A 23192-nucleotide genomic window follows, 5' to 3' on the forward strand; every position below is an offset into this window, starting at 1 on the left:
ACATCTATATTAAAATATCTTATCATATACAATATATGTAATTTAAAATGCACTCAGAAAATCTGCTTGTTAAAATGCAGATTCTAGTGCTTCACCCTAAATAGTCTAATTTAGACGGGCCCAGGATTTTAAACTAGCATCTTATAGCATACTTATGTACACCAACATGTAAGAACTGCTGCTATTAAGACTCTGGGATGGTGGTTGAGAACAGGAGCTTGTTGTCAGGTGGCTCTAGATTGGACAGAGAAACTCATACTGACAAGGTGAGGATTGTCAGGAAATAAGGCAGGCATCTAGCCTCGCATTAAGATGAGGTATAGAAGGCAACTGATACATACTAAGTGCTCAAAAAATATTAACTCCCTGTCCTCCATCATGGCTCAAGAAAATACAACAGCTGAGCACACCCAGGGGTTGCTTACTATTTACTCATCAGTTTAGTGTATCTTATTTTGTTTCCATGTGAATTTACTTGTGAAGAGATGACTGGATTCTCTCCAGAGATAGGAAGATCCCTCCTGGTTTAATTCATACCTCTATTTATTTATTTTTCAATTAGACTCAGGTATTGATAAAAATTCAAATGTCAGATTACAAAGGTGTGTGGGATTTTTCTTCCCACGTTACACAATTTAAGTCGACTGTTTTCAGATCAAAACTCAAGACAACTCCTTCACCACATTTCCTGTTTGTAACTGAAACAAAGTACACACAAAAGATTTTAAGAAACAGAAGAGAAAAGAATCTGAGGCACAGATAAAGATAAGTTTTACTGTCATGCTGCTTTTAACATAACCGAGCAACATCACCTAGGAAAAAAGTTTGTAGGAGGATTTTTAATCCATATATTTGTCTTATGGCTAGATAAAGATTTCTCTGAAAAAAAGAAGCATGTCAGGTAAGTGGCATTTTAAATTTTGTGTTCCATTTGTGTGTCTAAAAATTCACTTAATAATTTCTAAGTCCTAACGAGAAGACCCTTAGTATTTAGAAAGTAGTTATTTTTAAAATGTTGGATAACTTTTAGTGTAATTAAAATATATTTTGAAACATGTTAATGAGTATAAGTTGACATTTTTCTTTTGAAAGAAAAATGTGGACAGCATTTTAGAATGTAAATCTAATTACAGCTGTTCAGTAAGTGTTCACTGATAATTATGCCATGTGAAGTACTTGTTATTTTTAAAGAAGCTTTTGTTGACTATGTGTATTCCTCTTTAGTTTAGCTATTAAACAGGATAAGTGTAATTCTAATTCCTCAGAGATTAGGCACTATAGTATTTTCTAGAAAGCAATGCAATTGTCAACATTCAGAGAGACAACAATTTTGAAAAGGCCAGTGAAAATTCAATTGCTGTGCGATTAATCATGAGGGTTAGATCCATATTCACTCGCTGTTGTGAAAGGGTTGGATCCATATTGACTCACTGTTATGAATCCATGTTGATGGTTCATTCCTCCTGTATTATTTTATGTACTTTTAATTTATTAAATAAACATCTTTTTGTTGCAAAAGGAAACATGCATATTATGTAATGTGGGAGAACTGTGAAATATATATATTAAAAATTCATACGTATTTTCCATCACCTTAAAAACACAAAATATGTTGTATTTCCTTTCAAATTTTATTTATATACATTCTATATAGTTTGCTTTTCATAACTGAAATAATAATGTGCATAATATATCCAGCTTTTTTCACTAACATAACCATGTCCCTTTTTAATATAACTTCTGCATAATCATTTTAAATGAATGCACAAAAATCACATCTATTCAGTTATAGTTTAGTCATTTGTTTATTGCTGAACATTTATGTTGTATACAGTTTTTTTTGTTTGTTTTTTTTTGAGACAGAGTCTCTCTTTGTTGCCAGGCAGGAGTGCAGTGGCGCAATCTTGGCTCACTGCAACCTCTGCCTCCCAGGTTCAAGCGATTCTCCTGCCTCAACCTCCTGAGTATCTGGGACTACAGGCGCGTGCCACCACGCCTGGCTAATTTTTGTATTTCTAATAGAGACAGGGTTTCATTATGTTGGCCAGGATGGTCTCGATCTCTTGACCTCGTGATCCGCCCGCCTTGGCCTCCCAAAGTGCTGAGATTACAGGCGTGAGCCACTGCGCCCAGCCCTGTTGTATACAGTTTTTAAAAATATTTTTACATGACAGAAAGATGAACAACTCTATAGCTTTTTCTGTAGTAAGGGTTATTTTTTTCAGAAAACTTTCTAGAACTGAAATTATTAAGAGATTATGGCATTTTAAGTCTCATTATTGCCAAATTGCTTTTCTAAGAGTGATGCCAATTCCCTCTCATTCTAGCAGTGCTTCTCCTTCACAGGCTGATCTCCTTTAAAAAATCGTCACTAATCTCATAAGCACAACATGCTAACTCATTGTTCAATATGCATTACTTTGATTATAATGAGGTTGAACATTTTTGCATGGATTTTTAAACTGTTTATAGCTATCATTTGTGATAGTCTGATTACCTCTTTTGCTTACTTATTATGCTTTGTACTTTTAATACCAATTTGTATAGGCCAGCTATGGAGTAAAGATTGCATATATTATAATTTCTGTGAATTGGCTTCCATTGTTCTGTTTGATGGATCTTAAAACCAATTGATTACATAAATCACACAGGGACCATAAGCTGGCATACAATTTTCATACCTCTCCTTATCTTTCCCAGTTCATACTTTAGCAAAGAACAAAAACAAGTGTCCCAATTTTTCTAGTGCCCTGCAAGAAATGAACATAGCATTACTAAGTATAATTCCATGAGCTGATGATGATGGGGAACTCAGAAAGCATGGGAAAACCAAAGACAGTGAATATGACATTCCTCTATTTTCAGGACTAATTAATTCTAAATTTAGAACAGATATGGTAACATTTCCTCCATCGCATTTTGTAGTTCAGACTTCCCCTTTGGGTTTAATACAGGAGCTCCTACATCAACAGTTGAGAACTTTTACAGTTTCACAGAAGAGATGCAAAGACAAAGTATTTAAAAACCTCACAGGTATTAAAAGTCAAAACAAAACAAAATTTCACATGAAGGAAGAGAATCAGATGATAGTATTTTTTATATTTAGATAGGTAAAATAAAAAATAAAATAAATTTGAACACACACAAAGGAATAATTATTTCTAGTTAAGTAAAACTATGTATGAAAACAAAAACTCAAGTATTTTCTTTTTTCCTACCTATACGCCTGTAGTCACTGCATCATCCATAATGTTCTGGTATCATAATTCCTGCTGTTTTTCTGCATTTACATAAAATCAATATTAATGGAATCAAATAGTGAAAACAAGTCCTTTGGTCTATCATTAATTTAAATAATGATTCACAATTTAGTTTACTGATCTTCATTTTTTTTAAAAAAAGGAGTCTCATTGTCTTTACTCAGTTTTATCTTCTCTTGAGCCTCATCACCTTTTGAGGACAATGAAATCCTTTCTTTTAGAGACTAGGTGGGACCAACGTGTAAATTATCTTTTAAACTCAGATGGGTCAAAGACAATGTTTCTCCATTTAATTTAGGTAATATTATGAATTGGGCAGTGTTTTTAAGGAAAGTCAATCCAGGAAAGATAGTCAATTAAAGATCATAGTTCCAAGAAATAAATGTCCCCAAGTTGCTAGTGAATAAGAGAAATCATTATTGGGCACTTTCCCAGACATTTTTGATTACACTTAATCTTCTCAGCATTCCTGAATTAAAGGGAAGAGATGACAAAATTAATAGGCCTTCTTGAAATATTAAAAGAAACATCATAAAGTATTTTATTGGATGAAAGTTGCCATACAACCATGCCATCTTCAGAGGATCTTACTAAGGTTCTTCTCAAATGAGAAACAATAAGTATACATATAAATGAAGTCACTAAATACAGAGAAAGACAAGTTCATCTACAGCAGCACTTTAATCTCAGTAGAATTTCTGAGGTTTACCAATCTCAGGTAAAGTTTAATTGTAGAAGCAATGAAGAGTCTAGCATTGGAGGAATCATAATTTACTCTCTTCTGTCCTCCACCTCACTCTCATATTTATACTTTCTTCAATTAAATTAAGTAAAGTATTGATTGAGGGGAATCATGATGTGCTAGGAAGAGGTAGCCTTAATGTAACACAGATGAAGATATGAAATCCAGTTTTACAATTGTCTTAGTGAGATTCAGTGATTTGCACACAACCAGCCACACAACTGGTGACTACTCTCATTCCCTTTTCCACAGTTTGAAAATAGGTATCCAAAGCTAATATTACTATTTTCTCTTTCCCCATCACAGCCCACTCCCCAACACACACCATTTACTTCTCAAATAACCCCCTGTTCATAATAGACACATAAGGTCAGTGGATTTCAGATTTGCATTAAAAACAGCATGGTATTTTACTTGAAAGCCTGGAACTGATTTGAGAGCCCCCTCCTGTGCTAATATCCATGATTCAAATGTCTTTTATTGTGGGATGATGGGTAGTGGTTGGGTTTGTGCGTGTAGTGATCATGTGTCACGTTCAAAAAATCATCAAGAATGTGCCTTATTTAGCACCAACCACCACCATGGTAAGAAAAACTCATTTTATAAGTAGACTCATGGGGATCATAATACTGCTATTGAGATTTCTGGGTGCCTAAAATAAATATACACATTCATGGAATGCAAAAAGACGTTCATTGCTCTGACAGAGTTTACAAGCCAAGGAAAGCCATTAAGAGAAGCTATATGCTGTAATATACTATAAACTCATACACTTGTCTCAGTTAAAGATAGCCTGAAGTAAAAACAATTAAGGCATTATATTTATTGCTTTTTCTATTGCTAATTGTTTAAGTAAAGGCTTCTGTGTAAATCAAATCTGCCAGCAGAAAGACATTATATTTGCTTAGCTGGGTTTCCTTCCAGAGCACATGCAATTGTGAATTTCAAAGACAGTGCCTGCCAATTACTGTTGGCTTTAAGGGAGTCAGAGGTTTTATAATTAAACCCACCACTATTAGCCCCTGGTAGTTGGAAGCTGGAGAGAAACTTAAATCATGATTTTCCTAGCTGCCATTCCTCTCTGATAATTTCTCGAGGCCTTCGGCTTTTTAACAGTGTAAATAGCTGAATTCAAATTGTGTGGGAGTTTTTTAAAATTGATCAAAGCTATATAAATGAAAGTAATTACAATTAATGAATATTGATACTAAAGGTTACACTTGTTGGGTAAAAAATTTTAAGCACTTTGTGCATCCAATATTCTAAGAGGCACTGTCTGTACTAAGTAGATACCCACAGGAATATGGAGATATTTATACTGCATATTTAGAATTACTGGGTAAGGGGAGGTATAAAGTATGTGTGTATGTGTGTGTGTGTGTGTGTGTGTGTGTGTGTGTACGTTTATACAGACCTGAATTCAAGTTGAAAATTTCCATCATTATCTACTTAATATCTACCCTTCTCATGTGTGTGCATTGTTTTTCAAAATGGGGGTATTTATTGTTGGCAAGCAAAAAATTGTGAAAGATATTAAGAATGTCATAAAATACAAAGCCTCCAAATAAAAATCTTCCTGTTTAAAATTTATATATTATTTTTTAAAACTTGGAAAACAGAAGTGTCAGGAATTACAGACCCTAAAAGCAGAGGAAACCAGAGACCATGTGAAACTGCATCACACATACCTAAACTACTCCCCAATATTAGAACTTAGATTGTGTTTTTAAAAGCCTCCAAGTGGTTATGTGGGGCAAATTTACTCTAACAGTAAACAACAAAACACAACCCTAAAGAAATGTACAGTGTGACCCAAATTCTTGCCTTAGTGTTTCTGACATATTTCATGAAAATTATTAGGACTTTCCTAAAAACTTTTAGTGTAGCATATAGGCTTGTGATATTGATTAGGTTGTTTCTTTGTAGCTGAGAGTCAAATTGTCTTCTTATAGCAATTAATGGACTAACACAACTATTTCAATTCTCTCTTTAATTGGAAAGGAGAAAGCAAAACTTCTATTTGAAATATAATTTTGTCCAAATGATTGGATGATTTATAGCTAAAATAAGATTAGGGCTTTCTGTTTATTTCCTTGAAGTATGATTGGTTATATTGTACTACATTTTATTTACTCAAACCATAACTATGTATTGAGTATATACTAAATACTACATGCTGTGGCAAGTGGAAAGAAAAAAAAATGCTAAGTAGAAAGGAGATCGATTTTTATTAGTGTTCCCGAGGGTCATAAGTGCTAGAGATTTATTATTATTTTCCATGTATTTATTTACCCCTCCTCCAGAAAAAGGGGTATTAGAAATAAGTGTAACAGTATAAAAGATAACCAAATAAGTCAAGGTGAAGGGAAAATAAGGAGAAACGGATATGATTAGTTCACAAAAATGAGTATCATAAAGCCCTTGAGATTTGCTTAGATTGTGTATCAAAGACAGACAGATGATTAAGTACAATATTCACATGGGATATAATAGCAAAAATGTACCAGTTCTTAAGGAAATCCCCAGGCCTTTATATTTGAGACACCATGTGATGTATTAAATAATGTCTTCCAGTTCATAGTATCCTTGAAATTAATGTATTCAATGAAGAGTTTCATATGGCTTCTTTGTCTTAAAACATGTTTTATTTTGTCCTGAGAACAAAGGCCCAAATGTGGAAAATTGAAGCAAATAAGAAAGAACAACAGAGAATTTTAGATTTTATTTTCTGACTACAACATGAAGTTCAACTCTCTGTTGCCATTTTAGGGCAGATTGTATGCTTTAATGGTCGGCGAGATGGAAGCAGTCTTGACATTCCCTTAAGAAATTTTGAAAACATAACTGGGACATGTCCAGAATAGAAAGTCATCAAAGTCTATTTTACTTCCATTCATGGGTAGATCCAGGTAGTTTCACACAGGCAAGGTCAAAATAATCTTTCTGAAATCAACTTCTCATCCCTTCAGCATCTGATGAGTGAATGATCAAGGTCCCAAAGTATATACTATAGAAATTGGATGCAATAATTATAGCTTGGACTATTTCTAAAGCAGGGTTACAAGTCCAATTTGGCCAAGGGTAAATGATGACTGCATCCATTAAATGCTTAATTTTAACCAATGCGACTCCCTGGTCAACTCTATAATAAATTAACTGTAAAATGAGTTTGTAGGGAAGCTGTTCTATACTATATTATGTTATATTATATAATTGTCACTGTACAATGTACAGTCATGTGCTATGTAACAATGTTTTGGTCTGGCTGGGCTCAGTGTCTCGCACCTGTAATCCCAGCACTTTGGGAGGCCGAGGTGGGCAGATCACTTGAGGTCAGGAGTTTGAGACCAGCCTGGCCAGCATGGTGAAACCCTGTCTCTACTAAAAACTCAAAAATTAGCCAGGCGTGGTGGTGCACACCTGTAATCCCAGCTACTTGGGAGGCTGAGACAGCAGAATTGCCTGAACCTGGGAGGTGGAGGTTGTAGTGAGCCGAGATCGTGCCACTGCACTTCAGCCTGGGCGAAAGAGCAAGACTCCATCTCAAAACACACACACACACACACACACACACACACACACAACGTTTTGGTCGATGATTGACCACATATATTATGGTGGTCCCATAAGATTATAATGGGGCTGAAAAACTTTTATCATTTAGTGACTTCATAACTGTTGGGATGTCATAGTGCAATGCATTACTCATATGTTTATGGTGATGCTGGTGTAAACAAACCTACTGTGCTGTCCGTTGTAGAAAAGTAGAGCAATACAATTATGTATAGAATATTTGGTAATGATAATAAATGACTATATTAGTGGTTTATGTATTTACTATACTATGCTTTTATCATTACCTTAGAGTACTTCTTCTACTTATAAAAAAAGTTAACTGTAAAATAGCCTCAGGTAGGTCCTTCAGGAGGTATTCCAGGAGGCATTGTTACAGGAGAAGACCTCTCCATGTGTGTCATTGCCCTTGAAGACCTTCTACTGGGACAAGATGTGGAGGTGGAAGATGGTAATACTGATTATCCTGACCCTGTGTAGGCCTAGGGGAAAGAGAAGTGTAATTAACTTTCCACTTTACATTCATGGGGCTCTACATAGTATGAGAAAAGCTCCCTGTGGCCAATCTTAACAAAACTGGGCTCCAGAATTATTGTTTTATCCCAACACATCGTATTCTATACTACTGAGATCAATGGAAGAGAACAGGCCATTTTCTGTAAATAAGGAAAGCGTGTATGATTACAGTCTGAGGATTAAAGAAAGGTGAAAAGTATAGCAAACTAGAATTCTTGGTAATTTGAATGTTGTTGATTTTTGAACAAAAGTTTTTTATCAGTCACCACTTGTCACCTTTTAATAGCTACACAAAAAAGTCGTTTATTTCATAAACACTCAGAATGTGAGAAACTTGAATCCTTTTGCCCATGCTGAATTCAGCAACTTAACACCAACACCCACTTTGAAAACTGAAAAAAGTTATGAATATTAATTAGTTTCTCGGTAGAGAATGTGTACTTCATTATGAATAAATGCAACAGCTTTAACTGTGGCAATAGCCAGACCAAAACAAATGGGTAAGCAGCTGTTATATTATGTGTATGTTTATTTTAATTTCCAGGAATCTCTGGGTGCCCTTTTTTCCTCTGGGGACTTCTAGCATTGTTGGGCTTGGCTTTGGTTATATCACTGATCTTCAATATTTCCCACTATGTGGAAAAGCAACGACAAGGTAAGACATTTTGACAAATTTCACATGGTACCTGCTTGAATGGAGACTATGGAGTCGCTGGAAAACCTATGGAAGCAGACAATTTTATGAAATGTCATTCAACAGGATATTTTTATCTATAGAAAATCTATTTGCTAATTTTTCTCGCCCAAAGGGTTCTCTTATTTAAGAATGCAATCATATTAGAAATGTGAAATAGTTATCCAATTTAGGAACTCTTCTTTAGGGTGTAGAGTGGGAAGGGATTATCCTGGTAAATACGTTTTTCCTCCTCCAGTTGAAAAACCTATGAAATTGTAGTCTATGCTGGGGCAGCCATCAAGGTTCTCTCTGATACATAATAAACAAAGGGAAGTCTAGCTCTTTAAGATTCCATTCAAGCCAACCTAATCTTCTCAGGATCAGTCAGGCATTCTCACATGCAACACAAAGGAGCGGGGTCAGAAGACGAGAAAAGGAATAGATTGAACCATGGGCTTGCTGTCAAACACTCCCAGAGTCTAGGAGAGGTCAAGAGTATCTGCCACTGTCAGCTTTGCTTTTTCAACATGCTGGGCATAAGTTTTAACCATGTGGCTTTCAATCTGCATATGCCACAACTGAAATGGCCTGAAGTCCAGCAGCTGGCACAGCCTTTGTATGCTGTAGGCATCCAATTCATGTTGAATATGCATGGATCCATGTTGAATCCATTACATGTTGAATACATATGGATGGATGGGAGAATGAAAGTTCAACTATTGCTGGAAGGTATCTTTTTTTTTTTTTTTTTTTTTTGAGACAGGATCTTGCTCTGTCGCCCAGGCTGGAATGCAGTGGCATGATTATAACTCACTGCAGCCTCAAACTTCTGTGCTCAAACAATCCTCTTGCCTCAGCCCCTCAAGTAGCTAGGATTACAGGCATGCACAAACACATCCAGCTAATTTTCAGAAATTTTTTGTAGAGATGGGAGTCTCACTATGTTGCCCAGGCTGATCCTGTACTCTTGTTCTCAAGCCATCCTCCTGCCTTGGCCTCCCAAAACACTGAGATTACAGGTATGAGCAACCACGCCCAGCCTGGAAGGTGTTTAAATACCAAGAAACCCTTAAGGGCAGGACATTTAAGTGGTAATAAAAGAAAAGAAAGGATAAATGCATTTCCTTTTAACAGAGGAAATGAAATAAAACTAAGTTAACAAAATTAACTTAGACACATGTGTCCAAGAAAAATGTCATAGAGCTAATTTAGAACAATGGTCAGATTGCAGCAAATGTCCTTGCTTCACTTAGAAATATCTTAAGCACCGATAATACTAATATAAAATATGAAGAAGGGATTATTGTCATGCAGGTTTGAAAATAAGATGAGAGGTACTCGAAAATGGAGTGGTCTAGCTGAAGCCACACATCTATTCAATAGCAAAATCAATGATAAGTGTCCAGTTTTTCTAATTCTCTGTCCCAAAAGGTTTGAAAAAGAAGGTTTGAAAAGAAGGAAGTACATCCTTCCTTGACATTGTTGACCAGTTGTCCTCAGCCAGAAACCCAACACTCTTTTTGGATCTCTATTATATCAATTCTATGGCTAAGGTGAAATTTATGACAAGCAATCTTTTTCATTAGCAATGCTTTCAGTAATCTTTTAAAAATCCAATATATTTTCAAATAAACATAAACTATATAAGTCAGATGTATAAATGACCCATCATCAAACATCTTCTACAGTTTCCCTCTTTTATAGATAAAAATGAGCTCAGAGTAGCACTTTGCTTTATATATCAAATTGGCTATTTTAACTTCTTTATTAAGATATCTTATAAATCCAGATAATATATAGCCAGAATTACAAAAAAAATGTGAATTGAGTTCTACAGAGAGTAAATAATTTAAGGTGACAACCAAGACAAGAACAGGAACCTGAATTAGTACCTCACTCTTTCATTGATTCCATTGATAATCCTTTTAAGATTGCTGAGGGGCCAGGTAACAGGTAGACACTGACATGCTTACCTTGAGCTCAATTGTCTAACTTAAAATTTATCTAGCAAATGTGACCTATTTACTTTCAACCTTAATAGTCAATTTTTTCAGTCCTATGATTGCATGAATTATGGATGTTAAGAACTGCTTTTTATCAACATCATCAAGATCAGGACTGGTATAATTTCACTAATGTAGTACTTCTGCCCCAGAAGTATTCAGCTGTACTAGTCTTTTACAACTCATTGTAAATAGGTTTTACAATTCTCATTTTTGGTAGTTTGTGCATTGGGATTTATTTACCCACATCCATACCTTTTTGCCTCCATGCAAACTCCTTTGTGTAGTTGCTTACTATGGTAAGTTGACCACTGCAGAAAGACAGTAGCCTTACTTTAAAAAGCATCGTGTTTGGTAGTTTAAAAAGCAGTGCCTGTAATCCCAGTGCTTTGGGAGGCAGAGGTGGGTGGATCGCCTGAGGTCAGGAGTTCGAGACCAGCCTGGTCAACATGGAGAAACTCCATCTCTACTAAAATTACAAAAATTAGCTGGGCATAGTGGCGCATGCCTGTAATCCCAGCTACTCGGGAGGCTGAGGCAGGAGAATCGCTTAAACCCAGGAGGCAGAGGTTGCCATGAGCTGAAATAGCGCCACTGCACTCCAGCCTGGGTAAAAGAGCAAGACTCTGTCAAAAACAAAACAAAACAAAAAAAACCCACGTTTTCATTTTGTTATTTCAGGACAGATTTTTTTCCTTTTCAATTGTGAAAACCCTTACTGCCCCAAGCATGTCATAAGCAGCTCTATTACCTAAAAGTAGTATAATGGAAAGAACATTTTTAAGAAAACAGTGAACAATAAATTGCATTTATTGATGTATTTTTTAAATAAATTTTGCTTCTCTCAATTGTTTTTAATAGTATACCTTTGAAGTAGACCTGATGTAAATTAGAACTCTGCCTTCAATATTTAGCTGGAAGATCTTGTACAAGTAACATAATTTCTCTGAGTTTCAGTTTCCTTATCTATAAGATGTGGAAAATACCATCTAGACCCTAGGGTTCTTGTAAGAATTACACACACACACACACACACACACACACACACATCTTTGCATAGTGCTGGGGACTTAGTAGGTCAGTCCTAGATCTGGTACAGCCCATCACCATACCTAGTGGCCGTGTTGTTTCCTTCCTTCTTTCCACAAATAATTATTAAGGATCTACTATGGCTATATGTCATCCCATGTAATTTTCACATCTGTTATTTTGGTGAACATTGGTTTCTCTGGCTACTTTGCTGCTCCCACCATCCCTATGCCCCTCTAAGTCCTCTCCAGCTCCAACTTCACTTTCCTCATCTCTATATTATTTAACACATCTGTACAATACCCTGAGCTTTAGCACTAAATGTTGTGGTCATGTATGTCACATTCAGGTCCATTTCAGAGAGTTTTCTGTAGAGTTTTATGGAATTGATTCTAAACATTAGCTTATCACAAAACCTTTTATTTGAGCAGTAATGTACCCTCATTAGGTGGAGCATACACTGGAACTTGCATTTTATTGGTGTGCAATTGATGTATTCATCAACGCTAAGAATGTCCTTTGTTCTTATCCCACCTCCACCCTTTCTCTCTGCCCCAACTTCTCCTAACATCTTTTCCCAAGTATTAGTAATAGCTCTGCCTTTCTTTCCATCCCATATGAACAAATAGAACTATCTTTGTTTCTAACCCAGAGATTTCAAATATATTTCAGAACTGCTCTGCAAACAGTTCAGTTCCTTCCAATCTTCCTGAAGAAGACTTCCTGCCTTATTTCTCTGGGACAAACAAACTATAATAAAAGAGATTCTATTGTATCAACTGGCTTTTCTGCCACTTGGGCTGTGAATGAAATGCCCCTGTATCTGGCCTCATATAACTTTTTATGTTTGCATCTTTGTGTTACTCTTTGTGGCTGAGAAATTTGCAAGATCTGACTCCACCTTGGTTAGTCAGTGAATAAGTTTTGCTGGTGTAATAAATAGCGTTCAAAAGAAAATCTCCATTTCAGCAACAATACAATATCTGCACATTCAATCAGATAGACCAGATAAGCCTCCCCTTGATGTTCTCTGTAGCAGCTAGGTAGAAGCTTTGAAATGGAGTTCTCTCATTCTCCCTAAAATAAATCCTTCATTTTTTATGTGATTCTTTGTTCAAATCTGTTCTTTAGGAGGATTATATTTATTTCTTTTTCTGATAGGAGTGCATTAACTTTTTCCTTCTTCAAATCCAAAAACTATTCTTTGTTTAACTCTTCCTCTCTGGTTTGGAAAGAAGGATAAATAAGCATATGGTTTGGTCATACATCAAAGTCCTATCAGTAGGAAATTATGGCATCTTCACATTTAACATGTATCAGAGAAATTTCATTATGGAGTTTAAACTATGTGCCGTTGTCTATTCTTGTACATAGGAGGGTTAACACTCTAAGAGGAAAAACATAAAAGCAAATATATTTGCATCACACCCTCTCAACTACAAACCTGACCACAAGTGTTTGCATCTGAATCACAGGAGAGGATTATGAGAGCTCACCTAGTTCTTCCCACGCACAGTCTTGCACATTTCATTGCTTTATAGCAAAGCATACACTTTTTTTATTTTGCTAAATGTCATTGAAATCACCAGGCAGCTTTTAAATTAAGTCATGCCACTTATTTTTAAATAAACTTTTGATCCTTCATGACAGAGCAAACTTTTCAGAAGCCTGAGCTTGCTGGCTTTTATTCTTAGCTGTAACCTCTGAACTTTTTACTACGGCTCATTTAAAGAGATTATAACCTTCTTCTAGGGAGGACTGCAAAACAAAATTACCCAAGTACTGATGGCTCAGCTGCAGATTATACATTTACATCCTAAAAGTAGCATGGAATGGGGTGCCCTTGAACTTCTTACATCCCATTTCAGGTGCTCCTTTTAACCATTACTTGTTTTCTTTATTTTCCCCCCAAATTGGTTTAGTCCTTTTCCTTCCATCTAAACATCACATTATTATATTGTATCCTTTATATAGTTGCTTCTATTTCCTTTTTCCCACACAGTTTTTGTCTTTTTTTTTCTTTTATTCCCCTATTGATAATACATTCAGCACATTCCCATTCTATAGAGTTAGTTGTTTGTTTGTATTTATTTATTTATTTATTTTTGAGAAAGTCTTGCTCTGTCGCCCAGGCTGGAGTGCAGTGGCACGATCTCAGCTCACTACAACCTCTGCCTCCTGGATTCAAGCGATTCCCCTGCCTCAGCCTCCCGAGTAGCTGGGACTACAGGCGCATGCCACCATGCCCAGCTAATTTTTTGTATTTTAGTAGAGATGGGGTTTCACCATTTTGGCCAGGATAGTCCCGATCTCCCGACCTCGTGATCTGCCCACCTTGGCCTCCCAAAGTGCTGGGATTACAGGCATGAGCCACCGCGCCCGGCCAGAGTTAGTTTTTATGTGTTACACTAGTATTCTTTCTAGGCACCACCGTTCATACTTCAAGCACCTCCATCTGAAAAATCCACATTATGTTTTAAAAACTTTAGCCTGTTTGGGCAATTATTTTTACTCCATACCTACTTTTTCTTATTCTTATTAAGCAATGACACTCTTCACTTTTGTTTTCAATTTTTTTGCTGATTTTTTTCCTTTTCTTTCAAATTAATGCTCAGCTGGTGACTATCCTTTTGTCAAGAGTGAGATTTTAGTAATTTCATTTCAAATCAAGCATTACTTATATATCTTTTAACTTTAAAATATCATACCGTCTTAATAATACCAGTGTGTTTTCAACTAACTCGTTCATTGAAACTTCCTGACTCAAATGAGTGCAATTAATTTCTGGCTTGTTATATAACATGTATTTAGAATGTATGTATAATATTAATAACAAACTTTGTCATTAAAAAATGTTTTTACAGAAAATATTTCATTTACCTCTGACATGTACTCTGTGATGTAGGCATTATTGTCCCTACTTCATGGATAAATTGAGCACCAGAGCTTTAAAGCAATTTGCGTGTTGTCACAGGGCAAATGCATTGCAAAACTGGTACCAAATCTATATCTTCTGATTCTTAACCCTGGATTTGTTCCATTATACATCAGGCTACCATTTGACTAAATTCTTATGCATCTACTTTAATTCCAGGCAAATCTGCAAAATAATTAGTGGCCTGAGTGTAAACATTTTCTTCACATAGAAGGAAATCAACATATACTTTATGTCATGTCGTATTTATCAGTTTACAATTTCCTGGTCTATATTAACTATTTTTTCTTTATATGCTTCTTGACATTATTTACATTTCTCAGGTTTTTTGATTTTGCTGAACTTGTGGCTACTATGCAATATGTTTTAGCCTCTCTAGGCTTCTCCCAACATTTGTGTGCACTTGTATTCACAAGACTAATATGAAAGTAGTTGAAAATAACTGCATCTTTTACATGCAGTTCATGGTAGAACATTTCCTCTGGACTAGAAGTATGTTTCTGACATATTCCAAATGGAATACATTCATCACTTTTGGTCCCATAGCAGCTTAGTGCATATGCTCCGCAAAATCTTCCCTCATTTAGTCCTTCACAGAATTCTTCCAAACACATTGACATGGGACACGTCCGTTTCATCCTCCAGTATGATTACTTTCATAAATTGTTCCACTAATGTGTCTTTAACAGTTAATAACCTCTCTGGAGAATAACTCAACTTTGTTACACATAAATTTAACTAAAATAAGTTTTGTAGTTGTTTGGTGACTTACTGAATTATTTGAAAATGTTATTGCTAGTTCCTTACTAATATAGAGTGTTTTCACATGTTCAAGTTGAAAAATAGTCATTTGGTCACTATTTTCTCGTGATTATTGTCAGAGAGTTAGATAATAGTGGTCTTTATTTTTACATTAATAACTTTTTTGCAAGGTTTTGGCTTTTATTTAATGCCAGGTTGAAAAATAAGCCATTCAAATATAATAAACATTGTGCTGTATGTGTGCATCTAGTTCAACAGTAAAGAAAATTTACTGATGAATGGATAATACAGAATTTTCTATAACATTGATGTTAAGACTGTACCCTGATTATCCCTTACTTTTTTTCAATAATTCATCAAGAATCTATTGCCTTCAATTAAAAAAAATTCTTAAAACTACATTTGTTAAATAGCTTTTGAATTCTTATATTTGACCTAGAAGTAAAAATACTTTTATTTGGCTTTGAACTGCCTCATTCAAGGTTTAACAGTGAGTTGCTTACTGAGATTCATCACATAGTTTTTTTCTGTGGTTTTGTTGTCCTACAACACATCTCTGGTAAGTCTTGTCCTGGCAGACCAAAAATAACTTTTTTTTTCTTAGAAGCTGTTCTACTGTTTCGGTTAATTTTAGAGCCTGTGTTCCAACTTTTTCCAGGTCTCTTCTTCCTAGCACGCTCATTTCTCCTTCCCTCTCCTTTGTACAATGTGGATGAAATGAAGTCATGATCAGAGCAGCTTTATTAATATCATTTTTACGTTGTTACTCATGCCAAGAAATGTTAAAAGTAGATAGATAGATAGATAGATAGATAGATAGATAGATAGATAGAGATAGATAGATAGATAGATAGATAGATAGATAGATAGATAGATATTGATAAAAGAAAAGTCTCCTATTGGTTTTTTTCATTTTTGGTAACAAAGAAAAGCCTATTCAAACCACATGGGCAAAGATAAAAACTTATAAGAATGCAGAGGTGTTTCATGGAACCCCAAGGCAGAAAGTACAGTCATGCCCTGCAGTGGACTGGAGCCACAAGGGAGGCAGGAAGGAAGGTTCCAGCTCTCTCTGCTTAGTGTTTCTGTGCATAAAACCGCAATGCATCCAGGCTGTACATCGTCTCCAAGCTGCACTGTTTCCACCCCAAATTACCAAGAAAGTTGCTCTGGTTTCTCTTCAAATCATATAAATCTTTCTTTCTTGGTAATTTGGTAAAAGGCAAGTCTGATTGGCCCAAGAGGAGACCTTTAACCCTACTTCAATCAGAGGTGCCCTGAGAGCCTTGGTCAAATATATTAATTGATATTGAGGCTAAACTCCCCTCAGAACACACTTTAGAATATTTAACAAAGGTATGTCAACATTTCTTTTAACTTGTCTATTTTGAATATCTTTCAGATAAAATGTACAGCTACTCCAGTGACCACACCAGGTATGTTGTGATTCAGTCATGGATCATGATTCCCAACTAATAAGCAAAAGTAACAATGCTATATTGTTTAAAGATTTGGCTCATGGATATTGTACTTAGGTTAAAATGAAATGAGAAGTGAGTTTTAATTACTTTTGCTCTCATCTAAAGATTAGAAGCTATAACATTATTATCTGTCCTAGTTATTTGCACACTGTGAGTCAACAAGAAAGCTGGTTGAAGGATAAAATGAGATTCTAACCTGATAACTATAGAATTATCATTAATTTCAGAGGCAGATATCCTAGATTATGATCCAGCTTAGATACAGAATTGTGCTACACTTCAAAATCCATAGTAGAAAACAATCTGGCAACCTAATACAATTTAAGATATGTATACACGGGCCAGGCACGGTGGTTCATGCCTGTAATCCCAGCACTTTGGGAGGCCGAGGCGGGCAGATCACGAGGTCAGGAGATGGAGGCCATCCTGGCTAACATGGTGAAACCCTGTCTCTAGAAAAAAAACAAAACAAAACAAAAAAAAATTAGCTGGGCGTGGTGGCACATGCCTGTAGTCCCAGCTACTCAGGAGGCTGAGGCAGGAGAATCACTTGAACCGGGGAGGCGGAGGTTGCAGTGAGCCGAGATGGCACCACTGCACTCCAGCTGGATGACAGAGTGAGACTCTGTCTCAAGGAAAAAAAAAAAAAAAAAAGATGTGTATACACAGTAGCGCTATGCTGTTTGTAGAGTTAATGTCAATCAATAGGGAAACGTGATGAACAGATACTCTGAAAGAATATGCTGTTATAGATATCACTTATTCTCTTTAATAGTTATTGAGCTATTTGCAAAGAAATTTGTATAATAGTATACATTTTTTTAAAAAAATATTTATGGCATAAATCGTAGTAAAGAAATTTTACTTTTTTTGGATAGAATATTCTGACCCAGATGTGTCAATGTATTGGAGATTTCTGTTTTAGGGGTAAAAAAAAAAATCTAAATAAAGAGAATTTCCTAGAGGGCTCTTCAAGACCTTTCTGAAATGGTAGACTGAAAGGTCTTTGAAAAACACAGAGCTTTCTCACTGGGTAGGATAAGAACATAAGCCTTTTTGGTCTCTTTAAGGTCTTTTTAAAAAAAAAATTCTTTTTCCATGTGAAAATTTCTTGAGCAAGTATAAGATCTGGGCTGCAGGCATACCCCGTCACACACAAAATCTGTTTTTATGACTACTCTTAACATTGAATTATTTAACATTAGATACTTTTCAAGTCATTAGTTTATATCAAGAATGATTTGCTTACTGCTCTTTTGGTTTCTTTTTACAACACATAATGATGAAAATCCTATATAATCACACAGTAAGAGCTAATCTCTTTAATGATCTATTTAATACTTGTAATTTGAAGGGCAATTAAGATGCAATGTGATAGAAAGTCTTGTGATTTGACTATTTAGCTAAATTAGGTTGATGGTTTAGGGATTAGGATGGGAGCAATGAGAGGGAAAATTGGTAAAATACCTGCCTCAAAGCAATCAGGCTTTTAGCTGTAGGGCAAATGTAAAAAAAAAAAAAAGCTTTTATAACATTTATTCATTCAATAAATATTCACTCAACAAACAGGCACTGTGCTAGACAATAGCAAAATAAGTTTGCTGCTTACCAATCCCAAGGGAGGATATAGGATAGCAAAGATCATTACTATGCCAACCACCAGGAATAGGAGTCTGAGCACTTCAGCCCACTGTGTCTTGGGATGCACATTTACTACTTTCCTGAGTCTGGTGAGACAAAACACACAAACAATGAGTTACATAAAGTGAGCTTATTACTTACTCAGCAAAGGACAACCAAAGTCTAAGATTCATTCAGAGATAGTTCCCCAAGCCTCAGAAAAGCTGTCCAAGGTGGATGGAAACTCATCTTCCTGTTCCCCACCTGCACTGCAGCTGAAGGACTCCAGAAAGCAGCCTACCTTTGGGTTTACCCCTAAGGGGCAACATGATATGCTGGGCTAAAGCACTGAAGGATATCCTGTTTCTGTGAGAGACTAGAATAAAACCTAGGCTGTTCCAGCTGATTCTTCTTTATCCCTGAAGGTTGCATTTCCAGCACATTCTACAGTTATTCTTAAAAATTAGAAGTGAGAAAAGAAGGACCAGTTGGGTGCAAAGTCACCCAGAGAACTGTCCTGCAACAACAAAGATACAAAGATGGAAAGGCATGAATCTTTCCCTTAAGGATTTATAAAATAATCTATTGTCTATTGTAACAAATCTCCAGTTAGGCAAAATTTGAATATACAATGCAGATTTTTTTCTATAAAAAAGCGTTGATATTTTAATTCACAAGTTTATGTATATACCTTATATTTTGTCTATTTCTCTTGCTTATGTGGTTTGGGAACAAAAATCTCTTTTGTAAAGGGGCATGGAAGCTCCACAAACAAACCAGCAAGCGAACTAAAAACTATCTGAATCCATTAAACATTAAAACAGGACAAGTGAAAATAAGGTCTATGTTTCTTGGGTGGGGCTTGCGTTACTGATGCCTCTTCAGTTCCAACATGGTTTGTGGCCATAGAGAAAGGAAATAAACTTCTATCGCACTGGGTTCTCTGTTGCACTCTCTCCCCACTCCTATTCAATACTGGCTTATGCTGGAAGGGAAAGGAATTGCTTCTCTCATCTTATTTCTCTGTTTCCCCATTCCCTGCCCTTCCTGCAACAGTATGTCAGAAACATGATCACTTTAAGGAAACCATAGCACCTAAATCAAGCAGAAAATCAAATACACACTTTCTGCTATTTATTCTTAGGTCACTTTATTTCTCATTTGAAACATAATTCTTGCCTTTTGGTTTGTGTTAGGAGGATAATACTGTGAGACTATCATGGATTTGAGATCCAGGCAATTCTGAATTTTAAACAGACTTGCAATTAGTGGATTCGTAGTCTTGGGGAAATGAGCATTGGTGAAATTTGGTTTTATCATATGAAGAATAAGGTTTATAATATAATACTTTATTTACAGAGGGTAGTTGACTAAAAAGCTGCTGTTTTATTGAATAAAAATTAATGCCTCTGAAAATTCCTGCCCACTTGCAGTATGTTCACACCCTAATTCAAGAAAGCAGTTCAGGTTTACAATTACATTAAGCTTATCATGACTCCTCAGTTTTCAGAGTCTCTCTCAAAAAGCTTAGGATGCATTTCCAGCAGATTTTCATGAACTGCTTCTGGGGGACACTGGAGGTGCTTTTATCATAAAACATTAATTCAGCTCAGCTACTCTTCTACTTTCCGGTGATTTCTTGAATTTCTGGAGCTCTGCAGGGTGGGGATCTTCTGTATTTCCTTTCTTTGCTAACTATGCTACCTAAATATAACTAGTCTCATCTGTCCTCTTGACCCATTCTCAAGGTTGAGAATCCTTATGACAAGAGAACTCTTGGGTCCCCTTCCCTGACATCTCAGACTTCCAAGTGGCTATGCAGGTGGGGCCTTCACTAGACCCAGTACCACATGTGTAACCAAAGTGTCTCTACGTCTTCCAGCCTCCTGTTTGTTTCAATGTACAAATAATCATAACCCAAGCCCCAACCCCGTATAACTGCAAGAAGTCTGGTCCCTTTCCTAAGCAATTCTGAGAATCTCGGGGTTCCCCAAACCTTATTCTTGGCTGCCCCCTTGTCATCTCTAGCTCCGTCACTGCTCTTGGATTCTCCATCATTTTAGAAATTGTCATGCTGGCAGTTCTTTCCAGTATCCTTTCCGCCAAACTTTGGCGAAAGACCCTTCTTTTCAAGTGCTCTAAAGCACTGGCAATGTGAGCTCATTGTGCTTAACAGACTTTACAAAGAAATGAGCATATTAGAGAGGCACGTGAACACTAATCAACAGAATGAGAATTTAGTGTTAGATATCATGGCTATGAGCATCCATTAACCATCACTTCAGAGACAACACTGCTGGATTCACTTCTCAGCCTCAGTCACACAAAATAGTGCTAGGATTTATATTCTTCCTCTGGATCAGGGTTCTCTATTTGGTGCCCTCCTGCGCCAAGTTCAAGACATCTACACTCATACCACAGCCCATGCCAGAGAAAGCGAAAATGTAATAAGCATATATGCATCACTCTGTCAACTTTTCCTTTGTGATTCTGCATTGTTACTTTTTCTGTCCCCTTTGTATCATTCCCACCAATATATAAACAGACTGTATTGTTTATACCTTTAAAAAACCAACCATCTCCTTAAAACTAGATTGCCAGCCGGGCGTGGTGGCTCACGCCTGTAATCTCAGCACTTTGGGAGGCCGAGGCAGGCAGATCACCAGGTCAAGAGATTGAGATAATCCTGGCCAACATAGTAAAACTCTGTCTCCATTAAAAATACAAAAATTTGCTGGGCATGGCGTCATGCGCCTGTAGTCCCAGCTACTTGGGAGGCTGAGGCAGGAGAATCACTTGAACCCGGGAGGTGGAGGTTGCAGTGAGCCAAGATCACACCACTGCACTCCAACATGGTGACAGAGCAAGACTCCGTCTCAAAAAAACAAAAACAAAAATAAACAAAACAACAACAACAAAACTAGATTGCCTTACAGCTACCTCTTCATTGCTCTTTTCTCTTTTACAAGAAAACTTGAAAGTTCCCTCTATATTCTGTCCATATTTGCTGGCTTTTCTTCCTCTTTTCCTCTTCTTTCTTGAACCTACTCTATTCCATATGTCCTCACTAATACACTGACTCTACTCTTGTCAAGGTTACCATGATCAAATCTCGGTTTCAGCTTGCTGAGTCCCTCTGCAGCATTTGACACCCTGACACTCTCTACTTGAAACACTTGATTCTCTGGGCTCTGAGCCACCTCCCTCTTTGGTTTTCTTCTTCTCTTACCAGCAGCCCCTTCTCCTTTGCTGGTTTCTGAATCTTAAACATCACAGTTCCCAGGGCCTCATTCCATAAATAATGTCATCCTCTCTCATGGCTTTAAACATTTACACACTTACGGAGCCCAAGCTTACATCTTTGCCTATTCAGAGTAACAACTATGAAGCAAATCAGGTTGGCAATTACCAAAACCAACTTCTGATAGATCCCAAAGCTTGTCCTTTCCCATCTCTGGCAACTTCTCAGGCCCTTAAAATAGATTTATTTCGTTTTGTAAAAAAGTCTTTCAATTTTATTTGGATGTTGGAATCCTGCACTTGTATTCTAGAACTTGGGAACTGAAAAGAACAATAGAAATCAACTAGTTTAATCTCATTTTTTAAGTAAGACAATCTAAACTTAGAGAATTTAAGTCCAAGGTGATCAGGTAGAAGTAGTGATTTTTTTTTTTTTTTTTTTTTTTTTTGAGACGGAGTCTCGCTCTGACTCCCAGGTTGGAGTGCAGTGGTGCAATTCCGGCTCACTGCCTTCTCTGCCTCCTGGGTTCACGCCAGATTATTTTTTAATTTGAATTTAGTTATTTAAATGGACTTTGATCACAAACTACTTGAGGAATTTTTTAAATAAAAGACCTAATAAATAATAGATATAAATATAAATGTAAAAAATAGGAACTAGAAAAAATATAAATGTGGCCAGGCACAGTGGCTCACGCCTATAATCCCAGCACTTTGGGAGGCCGAGGTGGGCAGATAATGAGGTCAGAAAATCGAGACTATCCTGGCTAACACGGTGAAACCCCGTCTCTACTAAAAATACAAAAAATTAGCTGGGTGTGGTGGCGGGCGCCTGTAGTCCCAGCTACTCGGGAGGCTGAGGCAGCAGAATGACGTGAATCTGGGAGGCGGAGCTTGCAGTGAGCCGAGATTGCTCCACTGCACTCCAGCCTGGGTGACAGAGAGAGACTCTGTCTCAAAAAAAAAAAAAAAAAAGAAAGAAATACGTGTATATATATATGAAAGCACAAAGCACCATAGTAATAGATATAATTAATATATTTTTCTTAATTTTGGAGTGTCAGTAAATGTACTTACTGGTTAGAGAATTATTTCAGGCATGTTCAGAACAATGGAGAGTCTGGTCTGGCTGAAAACTCAGAGGTACACTAGCCTCTCAGATATGAGTTCAATTATTAATTTATTTTTAAAAGTAATTAATCATCCACATAAAATACTGCCAAACATTTGCTCCTGAGGTTTATTACACATTTACAACAGGCTGGAGCTATTTGGCATTGCCAAGAATATATTTTTAAATTTGTTTGTTAGGCAATTGCTCCTGAATAATAGTTTATTTGAGATGATTAATCATT

General features: G+C 36.4%; 1 protein-coding gene across 1 annotated transcript in view; it reads left to right on the forward strand.

Moving 5' to 3' along the window:
• The first annotated feature begins 702 nt into the window (after positions 1-702).
• Positions 703-23192, forward strand: part of TRAT1 (T cell receptor associated transmembrane adaptor 1) — a 31524-nt gene continuing 9034 nt past the window's right edge. The window contains exons 1-3 of the mRNA XM_001152059.4: positions 703-901; positions 8636-8746; positions 16899-16932. Of these exons, the coding sequence (XP_001152059.1) occupies positions 895-901; positions 8636-8746; positions 16899-16932 (152 nt within the window). The 5' untranslated portion in view covers positions 703-894. The remainder of the gene's footprint in view (positions 902-8635; positions 8747-16898; positions 16933-23192) is intronic.

This window comes from Pan troglodytes, chromosome 2, assembly GCF_028858775.2.
Source record: "Pan troglodytes isolate AG18354 chromosome 2, NHGRI_mPanTro3-v2.0_pri, whole genome shotgun sequence".
Lineage (NCBI taxonomy): Eukaryota > Metazoa > Chordata > Mammalia > Primates > Hominidae > Pan > Pan troglodytes.